The sequence below is a fragment of the Pseudophryne corroboree genome, chromosome 7 (assembly GCF_028390025.1).
Source record: "Pseudophryne corroboree isolate aPseCor3 chromosome 7, aPseCor3.hap2, whole genome shotgun sequence".
Lineage (NCBI taxonomy): Eukaryota > Metazoa > Chordata > Amphibia > Anura > Myobatrachidae > Pseudophryne > Pseudophryne corroboree.
Window position 1 is genome coordinate 81,720,999 of NC_086450.1, and position 21,295 is coordinate 81,742,293.

At 45.7% G+C, this 21,295-nt stretch overlaps 1 protein-coding gene across 1 annotated transcript; it reads left to right on the top strand.

Moving 5' to 3' along the window:
* Window positions 1-272: 272 nt before the first annotated feature.
* On the top strand, window positions 273-20,955 carry FKBP7 (FKBP prolyl isomerase 7). The gene is made up of 4 exons (XM_063933380.1): window positions 273-718; window positions 7,758-7,909; window positions 13,494-13,621; window positions 17,705-20,955. The coding sequence occupies exons 1-4, from the start codon at window positions 504-506 to the stop codon at window positions 17,864-17,866; spliced, it is 657 nt and encodes a 218-aa protein (XP_063789450.1). The 5' UTR covers window positions 273-503; the 3' UTR covers window positions 17,867-20,955.
* The last annotated feature ends 340 nt before the right edge of the window (window positions 20,956-21,295 follow it).

Sequence of the window (21,295 nt, forward strand, 5' to 3'; positions counted from 1 at the left end):
TGAACATTTCCTCCTGGGAGACAGCTGTGCAGTGTTTTAGATAACCAGCCCGCTCATCCTAATTCACACAGCTACAACTATGTCACCAATAAAACAAAGTATGATGCATTCATTTAATAACACAGCTGTGCCTTTAAATCAGTTTGGAAGGAGAGGGGTTAATGATGCTGCATTCCTCCTGGGAATAATGGCAGATGCCTCAGGTCAGTAACTTGATAGTGGTTAAAGCCATACCCGGCAGTTCTGGAACTTGCACTTTTTCTTCCAGGAACACAAGGAATACATTGGATGAGAGGCTGAGCTACATTATTCGGAGGGCCAATCAAATGGCATTTTACATATTACAGTGATTCAAGCTGAGCCAGCTTTCAGACTTGCAACTTTAGACAGAACTATTTGGGAGTGTGTATTTTTTCTGCAGAGTGCCACGTGTATAGTAACAGTAGAGAAAAGATCAAGGGTCTGACTGTCTTCTGTTTCTGGCAGAGAAAGAGAAGGTAACAATGCCTTCCTACCCCAAGTTTCTATTCTTACTGCAGGCCTTTAGCCTCCTCACTCTTCATGTTCAGTGTGAAAGCGCAGAAGGCGAAGGAGACAAAGTTAAAATAGAAGTATTACACGTCCCCAGTGTCTGCACGCAGAAGAGCAAAAGAGGCGATCTGGTAAATGCACATTACGATGGGTACCTAGCCAAGGATCTCTCCAAATTTTATTGCAGGTAAGTGCCAAAAGGGTTAAAGATGTCCAGATAAATATTCATGTCATGACACAAGATCCATTTATTGCTTTGTTTAAATTGGTTTTAAGATAATTATTGTAGTTTTTGTGCTTTAAGTTTTTACTGTCTTGTACTATTTACTAATTGGCTGCAGCTTTCCAAAGTGCTGTACATTGGGGAGATTACAGTTACTGACACACATGTATAGAGCACAGAGCTTAAATGGAACCTACAGTACATCATGAAAAAAACAACAATTAATATGACATAATGTAACAGTATGTACAGGGTTGGGTCTTCCCAATGGTGAGAATACCGACAGGAGCAAGATAAATATACTTACCTTTCTACAATGCCCCCCTTACTCACCCCTCAGCCTAAACCTAATGCAGCCTAACCCTCCCCGGTGGTGCATAAACCCAAACACCCCACAGACTAAACCTAACCTCCCCCCCCCCCCCTTCCCTGCAGCCTAACCCTAACCTCCCAGGGGGTGCCTAAACCAGGAGCAGTTCTAGGCATGGGCAAGCAGGGTGGGAGCCTGGGGCGCTGCGGCCTGCGGGCGCAGTCACCCCACAGGCGCCCGCCGCACACCCGCATCCTGCTCCCCGCTCCCCGGCTGCAGCAGGCGCCATGGGCTGTGTAGGTGCCTGCTGCAGCCAGCGCCACTGACAGACACTAGAGGTCATAATTGACCTCTAGTGTCTGTGCGGCGCTATGGGAGAGATCTCATGACGTCTCTCCCATAGAGAGGAGTGGGCTGCCAGCGACGGAGGGCAGCGCAGCAGCGGTCAGGAAGCAGGAGATTGGCTGGTAAGTATTGTGTGGGGTTTTTTTTTGTGTTTGTAAGTGGCGCTACTGAGGGCACAACTGCTGGGGGCACAGCTACAGGGGGCACAAATGCATAGGGCAAATCTACAGGGGGCACAGCTACAGAAGGCACATCTACTGTGGGCACAGCTACAGGGGGCACAACTACAGGGGGATAACTGTGACCACGCCCCTTCCCTATGAAGCTACGCCCCTATTTCTGGACGCGCGCCCTTGGCGCGAACCAACTCTGTTTTGCTGGGGGGTCGCCAAAGGAAACTTTCGCCCTGGGCGCAACGAGGTCTATAACCAGGCCTGGCCTAAACCTGACCCCCTATCCCCACAGCCTGAACATAACTCCCCCTCCTCGCAGCTTACCCCTACCCCCCCCCCCCCCCAGCCCAAACCTAACACCACCCCACCCACTGCTGTGCGCAGTAGATGATTACCATGTATTATTTTTTTTTTTTAAACTTCCAACATATTACACAGTGTTATTTCAATAAGGGCATCTTTTCACACCAGCCCTGTCCCCCTTTTAGGCAAAGTCCAATTAACATCCAGTACATGCACAGCTTTTGGACCATGGTAGGAAACCTGTTGCACTACACAATCCACACGCACGTCACGCATAATATAATCAACTTCCGTTCCAAGTAACAAGTGCTCAAAAGAAAGGCTTTATCCAGAAAGTCCCCTGACACCATAAAATAAAATAAGACTCATAAAGACTGCCTCTATCTATAAATAAAATGCAGAAGTGTTAGTTACTTGCTAAATTCTGTCTAGCCGTCCAGCCCTTCTGCTAACAGAACAGTCCTCCTAACCGTAAGCTGCTAACGTGTTCATCCCTATAGCCTCCAGAAAGGTCTCCAGCTAAAACGTCTGCGTTTCATTTATAAATAGGAGGCAGTTTAAAGTATTATTTGCTAGTGGGCAGCAGCGTGCCGTGGGGGAGGCAGATCTCTGGAAGCGTATATACGTAAGCATTGTGAGTGGGTGCAGGGGTGTGGTGTGGGGTCCCCTGGACACTGTACACCCTGCACCCTTTATAGATAGGCCATGTGTAGACACTAGAGCTAGACAAGTCTCCATGATGCCTCATCACTTTCTTCTGATGTGGGAGATCTGTCAGTAATACAACTTAAAGGTATATTACCACATAATTGCTAAATTGTACTCCCATGCTCATTATACTGCCTCTGGAAATATAGAACTGGCAATACTATTAAGTTCAACCCATTACAATGACAGTTATGGGGATGACCAATCAGTACCTACAATCCCCATGTTGTAGATTCTGATAAGTAATCCACCCACATCTTAACACCATAGGCAAACCCAGGGGGGTTGGGGGTTTTCCAGTTATCTGAAAACCCCTCCCCTGTCAAAATCATAACCACCATACTGTAGCTGCAGTATATAATACTATATTACTAGAGCTGTAGCAACAACATACAGAATAAGGGTCAGAAAGGAGCTGCAGCACGTGCCCAGAGGCAGCAGCTTCTATTTCCAAGTCTGCTGTATGTGTGGCTCTGAGTACTCAATCAGCACACTGGACCAGAGAGCAGCTGCCAGCAAGAAGAAACAGGCGTGAGGTGGGGGAATGTGTGCTTAGGAAGCTCCTATTAAAATCTGCATGAGGCCGACTATATCTTATTAAGTGCTGATTTCATACCCTCCAACTGTACCGTTTTAGCCGTACAGTTTTTTTAAGGTCTGTACCGGCTTAAACTGGGGTGTATGGATTGTACCGGTTTTTGGAGTATCCAGGTACTGTATGTATCGCAGCGCTGCGGGGACACGGTCATAGACTCCTGCAGCACTGCTCAGTGTCAGGCAGCTCCTTCCTCCCTTCCCTGGCAGCCCCCAGCCCCTGGGAATAGCCGCCAGTCCCATAGACGAGTCACCGCTGACACGTCTCACGTCCCCTGTACCCGTGGATACGCCCTCTTTACCCATGGCCCTGCCTACTTCAGCCATGGCCCCGCCCCCTGTACCGATTACATGTTGGAAGGTATGTGATTATACCCTCCTTCGGCTGGCCACACTCATTCTAAAATCAAACATTTGGGGAAAAATACCTCTATAAATCCTGCATTTACCCCTGATCTCTGTAATAATAAAGCTTGCTTGGCAGCAGTTCTGTGAGCTATCAGGTTTCGGGGATATTTTTGTGTGTAGACATTTTTTAAATCCCAGTCAAGTTCCAGCATGGGCGAAGGAAGTCCAGTAACCAGTGAGGTCGGTTGTGGATTCTGCATTAGCGTGAAGTAGTAAGGAGTCTGCCACGGCGGTACGGAAAAGTGGGAGTGTGTCCGACTTAGAATCAGGACCTGTATATGCAATCACTGAATATAATGTGTGAATACATCTCGTAGGCAAAAACTGTAGCCAGGGTATAAGAATTACACTGAAAAATCAGTTAAAAAATTCCAGAGGGGATTGCAAATATATAGGTGCTTCTTGTGTGCATAAGCAAGTGTTGTAGGCAGTGTGGTGATAGCACCTCCTGACGCGATCGTTCACGCTTAGTGAAAGCAACATTAAAGCTAATGTGGAATGCTGTGCCCCTGTCACAGCAGAGCCACCTTCAAGATGCTGCATCTGCAGAATCAATGTACATCATGAACTTGCTAAAAATAGGCTTGCAATCCATTTTGTTCATTAATTGGTTCAATAAAAAACACAAAGGGCCTGATTCAGTGTCAGACGCAATGTTGCTTTTGGAACGATTTTTGTCTACTGCGCATGCTCCCAGCGTCTGCGCTCACAGAGACTCAGTTGTAATGAGACGCACAGTCTCAGAAATATCTTGAAAGTGCATTAGGCGGTCACTGGGAGATAAGAGGGAGGTGGCTGTGTCGGCATATGGAGATGGTCCTTCTTATGGGTGTGGTATGGGATTGTCGCAGGTAGCGAGTCATCTGCAGCTATCACAGAAATGACTGAGTGATCAGACCCTAAATGATCAACAAATAGCACCTTTCATTATTTTATAAGGGGATGCAGTGAGGATACCGATGGACGGGATTCCGGCATTCGAAATACCGTTGTGGAATCCCATCCGCAGCTGGAACACCGGCACCGACATCCAGACAGGACTCAGGATCCCAGTGTCTACATACCAATGCACGGAATCCCGTTCCTTCGCGTCCCGCCACGGCAGGAGGGGGGGTTAGGTTTAGCCATCAGAAGGGGGGTTAGAGTTCAGGAATGGAAAGGTTAGGGTTAGGTACCGGGCGGGCAGGGAGGGTTAGGGTAAGGCACCTACAAGGGAGGGTTAGGGTAGGGTAATGGTGAGGGTTAGGGGGCTTAAAATGTAATAATAATAATAATAATAAAAAATACTGGGGGGCTCTTTGTATTCTGATGGATGAGATACCACTGTCAGTATACTGACAGCCGGCATCCGGTCCTTCGGCAAATCATACTGATTCCGTTATAAGTGGTACATGTGCCATAGCAAGGGCGTAGTTACCATGGGTGAAGGGAGTACAGCTACTGAGGGACCACCTTCTTTGTCACAGTTATATGTGTTATATAAATCTTTCACCACTGGGTGGTACATAGGGGCTCGGGCAAAGTTTTCCCTTGGGGCCTGCAGCATATCTTGGTATGTCCCTGGACCTGCTCATTGTAATGTATAAAATTAACTAGCAGGCATTATAATGAAGTGGAGGCACTATAGTGTGGCATAATATGAACTTGGGACACTATGAGGGTCATTGAGACCCTGCCGCTAATGCAGCTCGCTTCGCAGTTTGCTGAAATCGGCAAAAAAAAATGGCAGCTGACAGCACAGCCAGGCTGCGCTGCCAGGTATCAGCCTTAGATCCAATGCGATCGCAATTAGATTGCGGACACATCGGGAGGCGGACTCACACATGCTGGGCGGCCATTAGCATGTGCGGAGATGAACGCAGATCTGGCTGTGTTCATCTCTGAATAACCCCCCCTATATGTCATAATGTGAATTGGGGGTGCTGTGTGGCATAATGTGTAATGGCAGCCCTACAATGTGACATAAAGTGAACTAAGGCACTATATTTGGGGCTTAACATTAACTAAGACACTAATATGGTTCATAAAATAAACTAGGACACTACTATGATTCAGAATATGAACTAGGGCACTACTGTGGGGCATAACAGCTGCTGCGGAGGGTGTCTCCCTAGAAGCATTGGGACAGGGGCCCTTCAAGATGTTGATATGGGGCCTTTGAAGTTCTGGCTGTGTCCCCGTACCACAGGCCGTGAAATCTTGCACCATGGTATAAGACACATTTTAATAGAGTGTACTTTATTATTGAAATCAGCCTAGTACACTGTCTGTTTTTCACCTCCCATCAGTTTTTCCTTAGTAGTGTCTTACATGTTCTAGTTCAACTTGTACATATTGCATGGGATTTACAGTATATTCCAGAGCGTAAGTAAAGAGCAGGGGTGTGCTATGGTATGTCGACATGGAACACGTCGACATACAAAAATGGTGTGTCATCATGTTCATTATGTCGATATAGTGCATGTCAACAGTCAAATGGGTATATTTAGTGCAGATTTTTTAGAAGTGGAGATGTTTCCCATAGCAACCAATCATATTCTACTTATCATTTAGCTAGAATATGATTGGTTGCTATGGGTAACATTTCCACTTCTAAAAACCCGCACTTTAGTAAATTTACCCCAAAATGACTACATTGCATTTTTCACAATTTTTAGTCTAACCTTACCCGGAATTGGCTTTTTACTATGTGACCGCCCCACCCAGCCCCGCCCTCCCGCCACACATAACTAACTGTATACCGCTGGTGGGAAACTCCACATTCTCTCCCCCAGCAGCGGCTGACGGCGCAGCGTGACCTCACGCTGCGTCGGGGGAGCCGGAAGGAGGAAGCCGGCCAGTGTCTGAGCGTCCTGTGGACGCTCAACGCTGATCCGTCAAGCCCCGGGATTGGATCCCGGACATTTTTGGCCCTAAATCCTGGGATCCCGACGATCCCGGGATTGGCCTCCCTACCTAACACTAAGGGCCTAATTCTGAGTTGATCGCAGCATCAATTTTGTTAGCAGTTGGGCAAAACCATGTGCACTGCAGGAGAGGCAGATATAACATGTGCAGAGAGAGTTAGATTTGGGTGGGGTGTGTTCAAACTGAAATCTAAATTGCAGTGTAAAAATAAAGCAGCCAGTATTTACCCTGCACAGAAACAACATAACCCACCCAAATCTAACTCTCTCTGCAAATGTTATATCTGCCTCCCCTGCAGTGCACATGGTTTTGCCCAGTTGCTAACAAATTTGCTGCTGCGATCAACTCAGAATTACCCCCTAAATGTAGCACTAAAATTATATGTTCACATTCTGTGGGACGACATTCAGAACATGTCGATATTCTGACCAGATACGAAGAGCAGTGTTTATCTCTACAGTCAATAAAGGGATGACAGCGGCAGGCGTTGCGGGGGTGGAATTACGGTGTTGCGGGGATGGCGCAAGCAAAATGGGGGCGGGTGTTGCCAGTGGTCCTGCGCCCACAGTGCTTCTACGCTGTGTGCCAGGCATCACTGGCACACACCTAGTAACGGCCCTGGCAGAATGTAACAGAAATCTTCAGAGACCGCTGATTGCGGCTGTACTGTTGTTAGGCACTATAACCCGACAACTCGTGCATTTCCAGAAGAATCACCAGAGACTTCAGATGCCGAATATACATACATACTAAATATACATATGTAATATACATAATAATTCTAAACCAGTGTTTTTACTGAAATCTCCGTAAGATTAGCTTATAACAGTTCAATAAATGAATTCCACACTGCAGTCCCCATAGCAGGGGAAAATGTTTTGAGTAGCAATTTCTGATCCAGAGTAAGGGCTCTAAGGGGCAGATGTATTAAGCCTTGGATAGTGATAAAGAGGAGAGAGTTAAAGTACCAACCAAACAGCCCCTGTCATTTTTCAAACCCAGCCTGTAACATAGCAGTTAGAAGCTGATTGGCTAATACTTTAACTCTCTCCACTTTATCAATCTCTCAGGCATAGTACATCTACACCCCCTCCCCCAGAACAGACCAAGAAAACGGCACCAGTACACAGATCTGATCACTGGAGTGTATGTTATGTTATACTTTCTATGATGGTTCTTCTATTCTAGTTCTTATTTGTAGCCACATAGTATTACGACTCTGCTTTGACTACATTGATGGGTTTTTCTCCTGCAGTCGATCGGAAAGCAATGGTCATCCCAAGTGGTTTGTTCTCGGTGTTGGACAAGTGATCAAGGGGCTGGATGTAGCACTAATGGACATGTGCCCTGGAGAGAAACGGAAAGTGGTCATTCCTCCTTCGTTGGCCTATGGGGATAAAGGCTATGGTAAATCTAATCACATATATACCGGTGTTGAGATTACCTTTTGTGAAACAGGCAGCATTTTCCATCATTAATTCATTTTAGGTGGTGCTACTACTGGGCGCAACTCAGGGCCATAGTGAGGATCTCAGCCTAAATGCCTACAGCAGTGCCAATTATAAGGGTCGACCAGTTATAGTCATAGGGGCCGACTCAATTACCAGCGAGAAGATGGCATACAAACAGTACCGCCGGACTCAAAGATTTTTGTTTGCAGCCCCATAGGGCTGTATACACAAAAACCGCACATCCAGGGTGAGATCACGCCGTGAGGGCGGCGAAACACAGTCTCTGCAATAATAAAAAAATCAGACCCACATCTCAGGTGACATAACACAGAGTCACCTGCCTAATCTCTAATTGTGTAAAAATCAAAAGCCACATCTGTGGAGCATCCTGAATTCTGATTGGTGCACAGTTCCAGCCTTTCACCAATCAGTGTATAGAGACTTCCCACTATTCTTACTGGTGAGTGGCCTCCACTGATGTCTAATTATGTTGCAATTACATGAATATGTGCTTACTGTACTGAGCTTACGCCCCGTTGTTCCACAAGTCAGTGCCACACAAAGAAATATGTATGTGGACACATCTTTAGTGCTTATGTACAGAATGAAAATGCACCTTACGAAATGCAAAGCCCTCTAAATGAGGGCTATTATGCATTTTAGCTGATATTGGCAGCTGGCCCTCATTCCGAGTTGATCGCACGTAGCAACTTTTTGCTGCTCGTGCGATCAACTAGACACCGCCTATGGGGGAGTGTATTTTAGCATAGCAGGGCTGCGATCGCTTGTGCAGCACTGCTATGCTAAAAAAGTTTTGTGTAAAACAAGACCAGCCCTGCAGCTACTTATCCTGTGCAATGGATCCAGCGATGAAGGTTCCGCAATTGACGTCAGACATCCGACCTCCAAACGCCTGGACACGTCTGCGTTCAGATCCCCACACCCGGAAAATGGTGAGTTGACGCCCCGGAACGCCTTCCTCCTGTCAATCTTCTTGCGATCGCTGCTGCGACCGCTTTCTACGTACACGGCATCGCTGCCCGGCAATGCCTGTCACCTGGCAACGACGCGCCTGCGCAGTGCGGCCGCCGCACATGCCCAGTTCCGACCCGTTTGCACCGCTGCGATGAACCGCAGCGTGCGAACGGGTCGGAATGACCCCCATTATGCGGAGATCTATGTGGCGAATGTGCAGGGACTGAGATTCGCCAGTAATACCGATTGGTGCGTCTTTATCGGTCTTACCATCTCCTTACCATCGAAACTCATACCAGCCCTTTGGTAGTATATCTGTCTGACATGGCTTCCGATGCCTGCAGCTTTAAGTCTGTGAAAACATCCACTTGCATTGACGTGCCCATGACACTCCCATAACACGCCCATTAAATTAACCATTTTTGCCTGCACGTCTAGCCACCTCCCAGTCACCGGCTGGTACTTTATCTCCGTCCACTTTATCTCTCTTCAAAGCTTAGTAAATAGACTCCTAAATGTCTATTTATTTTTCTCACTTATTCATTATTAACAGTATTGATGATGTTTGTGCCACCTTTTAAATTGTGATTCTTGAACAGCAGTTTTCAAATCTGGGGCTCTAGCCATCATCCTTTAAATGTCACAATTTCTACACTACCCAGGAGATGTAGAAATTGTGACATTCATCAAACTAGTTTGAACGTGAAACTGTTTGCTATCCTGAGATGGCGAACAGCTTCCGAATCTCAGCACGGCAGCTTGTGCAGCAGAGGAGGAGGGAGGGTGCGGTGGGCCGCCACTGCAGGACTAGGCGACCAGCCCTGGCCAGCAGATACATGCCGCGGGTGGGGGAAGGGGGTGCGGGGGTCGCCGCCAGCCGGCCAGCCGGCCAGCCCCTGTCAGCACAATAATAGCGCGGATGGGGTACTGCTGGGGGGGGGGGGGGGGGCATTGGGCCACCGCTGGCTGTTTAGTGTGCCACGGCTGTAACATGCTGACAGGGCACAGGGGGAGTGTTGGGGGGAAAATTATCACTTTTTCGGTGGCCAGTTTTTTGAAAGTGATAATTTTCTCATGGGGTCATGATGAATCATGGAAAATACAAGAGAATACAATGAGAACTGAAAACAAAAAATTCTCATTGCACAATTTTTTCATGGTGAGTTAGTTTTTGTGCTGATGATACTGTATGTATCGTGTGCTCAGGTGGTGCTGGCCTTCCAGAGGCAGATGTGCCCATTCTAGACATGTTAGGGGTTACCCAAGTTCAATCATCCAGCCGGAGACCGCACATCCCATAGCACAGACGTTAGCTGAATATACAGTACACCCCCCTGTAGAGACAGGTGATATTAGCAAGCATGAAGGCATAACATTGTAACACCTCTTCATAGGATAGCCTGTTGTAACTTTAGCATGTGGTATTTTGTGTATCAGTTTTTGGCATGCTTGAATATAAGCCTGTTCTTCCTCTACAGTACACACCTTTATCCTACTCTCAAACGTAGCACTGCATGCTGGGACAGCTGGCTGGCTAACCTTGTAATGGAAATGCATGTGAATGTAAGTCTCTGGCTCCGTCAATGTCTGGTTACTGTGATCTGTAAGCCATGTCCTCATTCCCTCTGCCCTATGTACTGTATGTTTGTCTCTGCCCCTTGTCTCACGGTCTGCAATCTGAAACTGCTCTACTTAATGCTCCGACGCAGTATGAAAACAGCTGGCATATGTGTTGACGCAATACTGACTCTCTGACTAGTATGACAGTAAAATCTATTTATAGCCTTTGATATTGTAGTTGTGCTTCTGAATGGCAGGCGTGTCAAATAACACCCACGTATCTGCTGCTGCTCCGTATGACACCACAATAATTGTACCTATTGTTGCGTTTCGCACACCACTCATGCAGATAGGGTAAAGCATCATTAAAGATAGATTTGCAGAGACGTTACTTTTTGTGTCAGCCTGCCCTGCAAAGTTGTGGTACCCTCTGGGGAACCTAGTGCAAATGACGTGTGCAAATATCCTAATTACATGCCCTTAAGGGGACATTACGTTCAAATATAATGGGATTTATGTACTAACGTATACAGGACCTAATTGATGTTTGTACATACATGTTTTAGCAAGGGCGATTTTCTTGGTTTTGCAACTGCTGATATTAGCAAGTGAAGCTGCCACCGAGAAATTAAAGTCGACGTCCACTGTAGCTATCGCAACTCATTCACAATTGCGTACACATTTGCAGCCTATAAACAAGGAACATCGGGTCTAAGGGTTGACCTATGCCTACGCAGACTGGACCTGGCAGTAGCAACGCAGGTGCCATGTTTGTGTATGTAGGAGCTCTCAGCTGATGGCAGATACACGCCCCGAATATAGCCATGACATGCCTCAGTTTTTTAAACCACTTCCTGTTAACACCTCCAAACGGTGACTTCCTGTCCCTCACTTTTCCATGAAATCCTCACTGCAAGTGGAGTTTGCAGCAGCACCTTGACGCATGCGCAGTGTGATTGCAGTCTGCCAATAATCGCTCACATCGGCCATAGCGTACAAACATGAATTAGGCCCACGGAGCCGCAGAGCCTAACATTAGATTACTCTATCCTCACCTTATTGTCCTGACAAATGTTGTGACTGTCGACTCCTGTTTGCCTTCATACCGGCAATATAAATAAAATTTTTATATATTCCCTCAGTTTGTCATTTATTAGCAGGAATATATTGTGACTACTATAATAATAAGGACTGTAGTGTTAAGAACCTTTAGATGGAAAGGATTGGTGGAACTTGTAGTGAGACAGCATCTAGTGAGCCAATTGTTGCATAGCCCTGATGTAGTGGACAAACTGTATCATCAATATTCCTGGGGGATAATGAATTTATTGAAGCAGCACAGTGGGGACCTCCTGTTATTATAATACTGTATATATATTTTTATTATTATTATGTTATACATTATTGAATACACTCAGGGGTGGATTGGCCATAGGGCTCACCAATGCTTAAAGTGGTCTTGGAGAGGTTGTGGAACTCATTTCCCCCACCACCTACCCCCCTTCCCATTAGGCAGAGCCAGGACCAGTGCTAGGGTTAAGGCACCCCCCTGGTTGAAAAAAAGGGATGTGATCTCACAAGGATAGGTGTGATCACACAGTAGTACCCCCAGGTAGTACCCCCAATTCAAATTACACCACACAGTAGAACAATCTTATTCACATTACACCGCACATAGTGCCCCTGATTCATATTACACCACATAGTAGTGCTCCTTATTCACATTACAACACACAGTAGTGTTCCTTATACACAATGCACACGGTAGAAGTGTCCCTTACACATAATGCCCACAGTAGTGGTGCTTATACACATAATGCCCACAGCAGTTCCCCTTTATATGCATCTGTCTCTGTCTCACTAGCAGCTCACTGCACGAGTCCCTTCAGCAGCTCCATGCCCTGTATCCCTCCAGCAGATTCCCCACCTCTTTGTCCCTCCAGCCCCCTCTCACCTTGTCTTCAGCCTGATCAGAGCCTACTTCTCTTTGTGACTCTTCTTCACTTCAGCAGCAGTGATGGCATGACATTACATACGCTGTGCCAGAAAAGGAAGCCACTGGGACCTGAGGAGGGGATGAACGCCGTCCTACAGACACAGCTTATGTGAGTAGGAGGGGCGGGCCGCAAGGAGAGGACCATGGAGCTGCCAGGACCTGAGAAAAGGGGAGGTAGTTGCAGCTCGTCGGTGACACTAGCGCCGCCCACATCATCTACTGACAAGGGTGGTGGAGCAGGCTTTTCTGTTGGAACTACTGTGCAGGGCCGTGAAGGAGGTGGAACTAGTTCCCCCCCCCCCCTCCCCCCACACACACACACGCGCACACACACACTTTAACCCCTGGGGCTCACCAGGAAGATTCCTGGTAGGCCCACATGTCTTTGGGGCCTGGTTTGTGTGTCATCATGTGGCTCCACAACCCACGACAGGCAGCCCACCGCACTCAGTAGACTGCACTATCCCCATTCATTCTGTTAGTCCACCTCTGCAGTACAGCAACTCTGCCATTCTGTGATACTGCCATGGCTACATGGTATGTTATAATTCCTGTGCTGCCCATGACGGGACACTTCTATAAAGTTTTACAGGGCCACTTTTAGTTTCCAATCCACCCCTAGTCTGCAGCAAAAGACGCACTGAAGGCTGCATTTGCATGCAGTCAGGCCCTATGAAGAGGGATCCCGCCATCCTCAATAGACCCCTCCCCCCTCATCAGACCGCACCCCCATTAAGGCTGCTTCCATAAATTTTCCGGGCTGGCTTTCGATCCCAATCCGCCCCTGAATACAGTCACTCAGCTCTTTAAAAAAATAGGTAATTTTTCCTGAGTTTTATTTTTTTCACAGCATACTTGCTATAAATGTTATTTATTGTTTTTCTTAAAGGGACACTATTTATGTATTCTACACAAACTCGTACCATTGTTTGTTTTCTTGCAATGTCCTAAAATTATGTTTTTGCAATAACTTATGTTAATGGAACGTTTTCTATTTTTCCTTAACAAGACAAAATTCCACCCAACGCAACCTTAATCTTTGATATTGAGCTGTATGGAATCAGTAGAGGACCACGCAGCATTGAAGCATTTCAGCAAATAGATTTGGACAATGACAAACAACTCTCCAAAGAAGAGGTAATTAAATGTTCACTATTTATATTTAAAATGTTCTATTCAAAATGTAAATTTTAAGGTGTTATTATAATGATGATTTAATAACGGATTGCATGGCACTTCACCATTACGTAATTTTATTCAGACACATCAATCTTCCCCAGTTGAGCTAACAAGCTGCTTTCCCTGTCACGCACACCTGGACTATTTATTGTACTATTTAGAAAGTATGAATTAATCAGTGTGATATTTTTCTTTAACTTTGCCAGGAATACTCACCTTTCACAGGCTATACATAACATTGTGAAAAATATCTTACTGACTGGGATGTCTGGTGTAAGAAAACTTCCCTTTGCTATGGTGGGAAATAAAAATGTCAGGGTGTAAAGTAAAACAGCGAATTTGGCCAACTATCGGTGTTTCAGAAAGAAACGCATCTCAGCCGCATATCCACTTGTGCTTATCTCCCAACATTTAGGAGCTAAAGATGAGGGAGTGGGGCTTCACAGGAAGGAGGAGTGTCCTAATGGCACACCCCCACACCCCTAATGGCACGCTCCCATGTCCCCCACTCTGGGAGCTTGCCCTGAATGAACCCCCCCCCCCCCCCCCCCCAAAAAAAAATAATAATAAATCAAAACATTTTGAACTGTCCCTTGCTTTAGGCATGTAGGCAGAATTGGTGGCTGTCCACGGGTGAGCTTATGCAGGGTTCTGTCTGATTTCAGGTGGATCTGTTGCATCACCTGTAGGGCTGGTGAAAATGTGCACTGACAGTGATGACAGCTAAATTCACAAGCTGATGGGTATAGGGGAGGTGGAGCTGCACGGATGCAACCATCTCTGAATACAGGCGGAGATCTTCGTTTCTGAGCACCAGTGTGGCTGCATCTGCGGATGATTTGACTGCAATTCTGAGCATGCAAAATTGCCAGATTTATGTATACAGGTTGAGTATCCCATATCCAAATATTCCGAAATACGGAATATTCCGAAATACGGACTTTTTTGAGTGAGGGTGAGATAGTGAAACCTTTGTTTTCTGATGGCTCAATGTAACAAACTTTGTTTAATACACAAAGTTATTAAAAATATTGTATTTAATGACCTTCAGGCTGTGTGTATAAGGTGTATATGAAACATAAATGAATTGTGTGAATGTACACACACTTTGTTTAATGCACAAAGTTATAAAAAATATTGGCTAAAATTACCTTCAGGCTGTGTGTATAAGGTGTGTAAGTAACATAAATGCATTCTGTGCTTAGATTTAGGTCGTATCACCATGATATCTCATTATGGTATGCAATTATTCCAAAATACGGAAAAATCCGATATCCAAAATACCTCTGGTCCCAAGCATTTTGGATAAGGGATACTCAACCTGTATTACTGTACATCAGTGTAGAGGTGACCTTGAGGCCCCACAACAAGGAAAACAATGTCATTGACCTGGAATTGCTCTGTGATAGGTGTCAGTGTGTTTATTGTGTCAGTCTCTGACAGTATTGCTCATTTATTCTGCATTTAGTTAATAATTAACACAAATCCATATCAACCAATCAGGCACTTGCTTTCATTATCTAACTCTGGGCAGATAACACCGGACAGTTTAAAGCCAATTGCTGCTGTGGGTCACAGGAAAGGTTACACGCAGGGTCGGACTGGCCCATAGGGATACAGGGGGAAATCCCCAGTGGGTCCTGCTGTGGTATATTCTCTACAGTGCATTGCTGTTATTTATCTGGAACATTATCATGCATGCACTTGCAGTATGTACTATCTATATTTATGAAGAAGCCCAGGCCACGAACTTGCTAATGGCTAGCCAAGCCGCTAAGCACGGTTCCCTACCACTCCATTCAAACTAAAATAATGCACTTACTACTGTGAGGAAGAAAGATATAAGACATTACATTGTGCAGAACCCTCTGATATAATTAATTTTATAGCAGGGGGTGCGTCATATAGAGACTGGAATTTACTCCAGATTTCTGTGATCTGTATAACTTATGCCCTAAATGGTCAAATGGAATATCCTTAATAAGACACTCTGGGGGTTATTCAGCACGGATTGCAGATTCTGCTAAAAAGCATAATCTGCAATCCCTTCTGTAGCATGCTGGGGGCCGTCCATTGCAGGGCAAGACCGCCCCGGCATGCTAACTGGCGGCCACCAATTTACATTGCGGTCACAGCAATTGTGGACGACCCCCTGCAGCCGCAGCTAGGCTACGTATGCAGACGGTCAGTCGTCATTTTTCCCATCGGAGTGGCTGCATTTGACTTCACACCTACCCGTCCCCGTTTTCCCTGCGCTGCCCCCACAACAGTCCATCGCCTCCCCCACCTGCCCCACGAATGCGAGGCGTTCGCTGCCAAAGCGATCACATTGCATTGGCCGGGCCGAACACGCTTAAGATGGAACCTGCACATTACTAGGTCTGGCAGCGGGGGAAGTACGGCCTGAATAAGCCCCTCTGTGTGGGAGTTCAGCACTGTAGTGAGTAGCTTAGTGTATAGTCTAGGACAGGCCATGGACAACACTGGGACAGCCATTGGTTGCCTATGTCTGGTGTGGAGTGTACAGTATAATGTAGTATAGGCATCAGTACAGCATAGTGCAGACTGATCCAACATTTATTAGCTACAGTCCGATAACATAGTTACACAGCATCGTACTATACCACTGACCAGCATGTAATTACTGCAATATGTTACACATCCACACATTACACAGCAGTGTGTGACCCTTACCTATTCCAATCTATGCCCCCTTCACATAGTGTATGCCAACCCATGGCCTATACATGTTATACTGGCCTCTTACCCTTATGTCAGCTTGTGCCCCCTCCACATGCATTAAGCCCGCATGTGCCCCCTTCAAACACATTATGCCAGCCTGCGTGAGTCCTTGTACACGCCGTTTGCCATCCTGTGATTTATTTTTTTACACCCATTTAGCTAACTTGTGCCCCTTTACAGAGAATCTGCCAGCCTGTAGCATTCATGCAAGTGAGGCCTTACTGTGCCCTCTCACTCAGCAGTGTATTTGTTGGGCACTACAAGACCTGTCTTTCACAGCAAATGTCCAGTGCAGAGTAAAAGCAGGATGCACAGGGACAAGGGCATATTTCTAAGTTTCCATGGGACCAGGAACTATTGGATAACTTGGATAAATTAGTGTAATGTGTAATAAGGAGTTGCAAAGTGCTTCCTAGATACATATTTGTTTAGAATTAGTAATAAATTTGGTATGAAAATTAATATAATACTTATGATCTTAATAATCACAATACTAAAATGTGACCATAAAATAGTTAAGACATTAATAATACAGAACCATCTCTGACCAATGTGGTGACATACAGTAGGCAAGATTCTAGCCAATCCCACCACCGAGCATTGTGATCATCCTACTTGGCGCCCCCCCCTGACTCAATGACGTCCCAGGCATACGCCTATATGACTTGTTACACGGCTGGATCTGTTAATACATACATTCAGTGTAACCATTTAAAATCCTTTCTGAACCGTAGGATCACTCAAAATTGAACTGGAACTTAAAAACACAATAAAAAGTTTTAGGAGATTGATGTAAATGTATATGGTATCCGGACTCCAGGTCGACACCAATAAAGTTGACACCAATTGGTCGACACACCTTAGGTCGACACCTGAAATAGGTCGACATGAGTTTTTCATTTTTATTTTTTTCCCATTTTTTGAACTTTTTCATACTTTACGATCCACGTGGACTACAATTGGGAATGGTAACCTGCGCCGGTAGCAGAGCGAGGCACTCCGCTCACCCTGCGAGGGGACACGGTGCACTAATTGGGATTCACATTCACATTACAAAGAAAACGACACAAAAAAACATATAAAACTTCCACTTCCACGTCGACCTTGTTCATGCCGACATTTTGTCCACGTCGACCTATTTCAGGTGTCGACCAAACGTGAGTCGACCAGTTGGTGTCGACCTTTGGTCCCATACCCATGTATACATCTTGATATTGTAACAGTTTTACATGGTTCTTTCATTTCTGGCTTGATACGCCAATCCAGTTCCACTTCTGTTTAATTTCTTTCTTTACGCAGATAAGCCATTATTTAACAGAAGAGTTTCGGAAAGATGGGAAACAGCGAGAATCCTCAGTGCACGGTTTGGTTTTAACAGATATATTTCAGAAGAATGACCACAACAAAGATGGCTTCATATCCAAAAATGAATACAACGTCTTTAGGCATGATGAATTATAACAAACAATTTACCTATTTGTTCGTAGTGATGCCACAAATTTAATTTTTTTTCTTTTTGGCGTTATCTTGGAGCACAGTCACACAAATGTTATCTGATCAAAGCCTGAATAAGGACGTTTTCACATTATCATATGATATGATATGATCCAATATCAACCACATTATACTGACCTTCTGGTACAATGAGACGTCTCGAATTTCCACAAAAAATGACTGACCCTATTATAATGTAACTTACATTACTATGAATCTGTTAAGTATTTGCACTGTGCAATAAAATAAGGTTTACATCAGGCCTGGCCAACCGGTGGCTCTCCAGCTGTTGCGAAACTACACATAACAATGAATTGCCACAGTTTGCCATTAGGGAATGCTAAAACTGTGGCAGAGCATGCTGGGATGTGTAGTTTCACAGCAGCTGGAGAGCCACAGGTTGGCCAGGCCAGGTTTACATAAACTAATTCGCAGACACATCAAATGATTGGTTGCAAATGGAGATTATTTTAGTAGCTGTTGATAATTGTTATGCACATGCCTAGAAGTGGTAGCGGTGGCTTAACATCTACGTGTGGCTTGTTTCCCTCTTCTACTGTCTCTCAGAGGTGAACGTTCCTTAAGCAAACCATCTACTGTCCTCATACATCTAGCCTCAATAAGCCACGCACTGCAAGATGCCTTTCGTGAGTCAGCCAGCAGGTTCCGGGCAGTTCTTCTAACATCAGGCTTAGTTTTTTGCAGAAAAATGCTCATTAAAATGATAATCGACATGCCTATATTCTGTGTGCGACTGCGGCTTTATCTGCATATGAAATGTTACGCTACAGTGATTTCCAGGAAAACACTGTATCGTAGCATTTCATATGCAGATACAGCCACTCACTTTTTTGAGGTGCAGAGCAAATCAATATAGATGTCAAACTGCCTGCGAGTTAATATAATTTATTGGAAATCTGTATTACCCTATATTCTGGGATATGTCAAACTGCATATCAGGTTGAAAATGTTGGTGGGTTTACCTTGAAGCTTGCTTGCAAAGTGCAGGCTGGATTAAGGGCCTCATGGGCCTGGGACTTTAAAATATTATTAAGGGCCCACTGTGAGAAGAGGAGAGGGTATGTCCAGTGCTGTGTGGGTGTGGCCAGTGCCATGTGGGCATATACAAACCCTACCATATCAGCCAGGGTGATCTCTGTGTATGGGCTTAATGGGCCCACAATCCTAGGGGCCTGGGCAACTTTGGCCGGTAACACCACCCCCTCCCCCTTATCTTGCAGTCGCGAGTGGTAATACCTGACCCCCCAGCTTGCAGCCGTGGGCAATAACTCCCAATCCCCACCCCCTTAGCTTACAGCCACGACAGGTGAAAGATAGACATCAACCTTACCTTGCAGCTGCAGGCCCAACCACCTATCATGTAGCAACCGCCTTGGCAGTTCCCATGGCCTTTGAGAACTCTCCAGCTGGTTGATGTGATTTTTTTCTTCCACCTCCCGACAGCCAAAGCCTGCAGGTAAGATAGTGCTTGCTTGGGGTGTTGAATGGTATGCCGGCAGCCGGGATCCCGACTGCTGGCATACCGACAGCGGGGCAAGAGCAAATAAGCCCCTTGCGAGCTCGCTGCGCTCGCCACGCTGTGGACCCCCAAGAAGGAGAATAGTTGTCGGTATGCCGGGTGTCAGAATCCCAACAGCCGGCATGCTGAATATCACCCCTTGCTTGTCCTGCTTTCACTAAAGTTATAAAAACTGCATGCATTTATTGTTAAACAGAACCCTAAAGCATCACAGTTGAGGCACGGGGAGGATATAAAGGTGTAATTTTGACTGTTTACATTTTTGTTCCTGTGAATGGGTGGGTAGGGGCCCCAGTACCCACACTGCTGTTAAGGCGGTCCTGCTATCAGATCCAATGGGGGATATTCAATTGTTTGAAAAGTCAGTTAGATGTCTGTTTTTTCCTATCTAATAGACAGGTAAAAACAGACAAACAGACACCCAACCGACTTTTCAAACAATTGAATCCCCCCCCCCCCCCCTCTCCAATGTCTCCCATAGGGGCAGATGTACTAAGCCTGGAGAAGTGATAAACCTGTGATAAGCACAAGGTGATAACGCATCAGCCAATCATTACGGTTTGAAAAATGACAGTTAGGAGCTGACTGGCTGGTGTGTTATCACCTTGCACTTATCACTTCTTTATCCCTTCTCCAGGCTTAATACATCTGCCCCTACATGAGTTAAAATAGAAAAACTGCAGCATTTTGAAAGGAAAATAGAAATATTTTTTTAGACTTATGGGCAATCATTTGGGTGGCTGGCCATCATCGTGCTATCATGATGATGGGTCTAGCTGTAGTCCCAGCATGCCCATTCTTAATCTGTCCCTGCCAAAAATGTCTCATTTAGGGGGTGCTTCAGACCTGATCGTAGATGTGCAAAATTTTGCACATCTACGATCAGCTTCCCTGACACGGGGAAGGGGGGGGACGGGGACGCCCAGCACAGGGCTAGTCCACCCAGCATGTCAGACCCGACACCCCTGCACAAGTACAAAAGCATCGCACAGCGGCGATGCTTTTGTACTAGAAGAGTAGCTCCCAGCCAGCGCAGCTCCTGCGCGCTGGCAGGGAGCTACTAATTGCTGCCCGGCTCGCATCGGCTGCATGTGACGTCACGCAGCCGCTGTGCCCCCCCCCACTCAACAATCCGGCCACACCTGCGTTGCCTGGATCACGCCCCCTAAATGGCGGCCAAACGCCGTCGGCTGGCCCCTTCCCGCCCAGCGACCGCCTCTGCCTGTCAGTCAGGCAGAGGCGATCGCAGGGCTAAGACAGCCGTCAGCGCCGGTGCATGCACACTTCAGACCTGATCGCTGCTGTACGAACACGCACAGCAGCGATCAGGTCTGAAGTAGCCCCTTGGATAGGTTAAGGGGACACGTACTTGATCCTTATTTGCTCAGTTATAGGTTCTCAACTGCGGTAACACTAAAATAGTAATCATTACAAAACAAATGTCATTTCAGAATTGTTTGATGTCCTGGTTTGAGAGAAACAAAGGAAACGGAATAAAATAATCGTTAAGAACATGCTTTTTGGTGTCTTGTTATTGCGAGTATTTGAATTATAAATATTGTATATTATTATAATGAAGAATAGAGTAACCCAGATTTCTTGTGATATTTAACAGTTGTTCTCATGCCATTATATTAGTTTACAATAACTGTCGATAACATTTTCGCTATAATATGCACGGCCTAGTATTGCACAGCTTGCTGATAAATTAATTCATATATCCATTTGTCCCTAATATTTCCAAAGAATTGGAATAAAATGGAAATAAACTGACTATGAAGTTACCTATGTAATCTTCAGCTGTCACCTACTAAATACTAACTACACTGATATCTGAATAGACAGTATAACTAGTG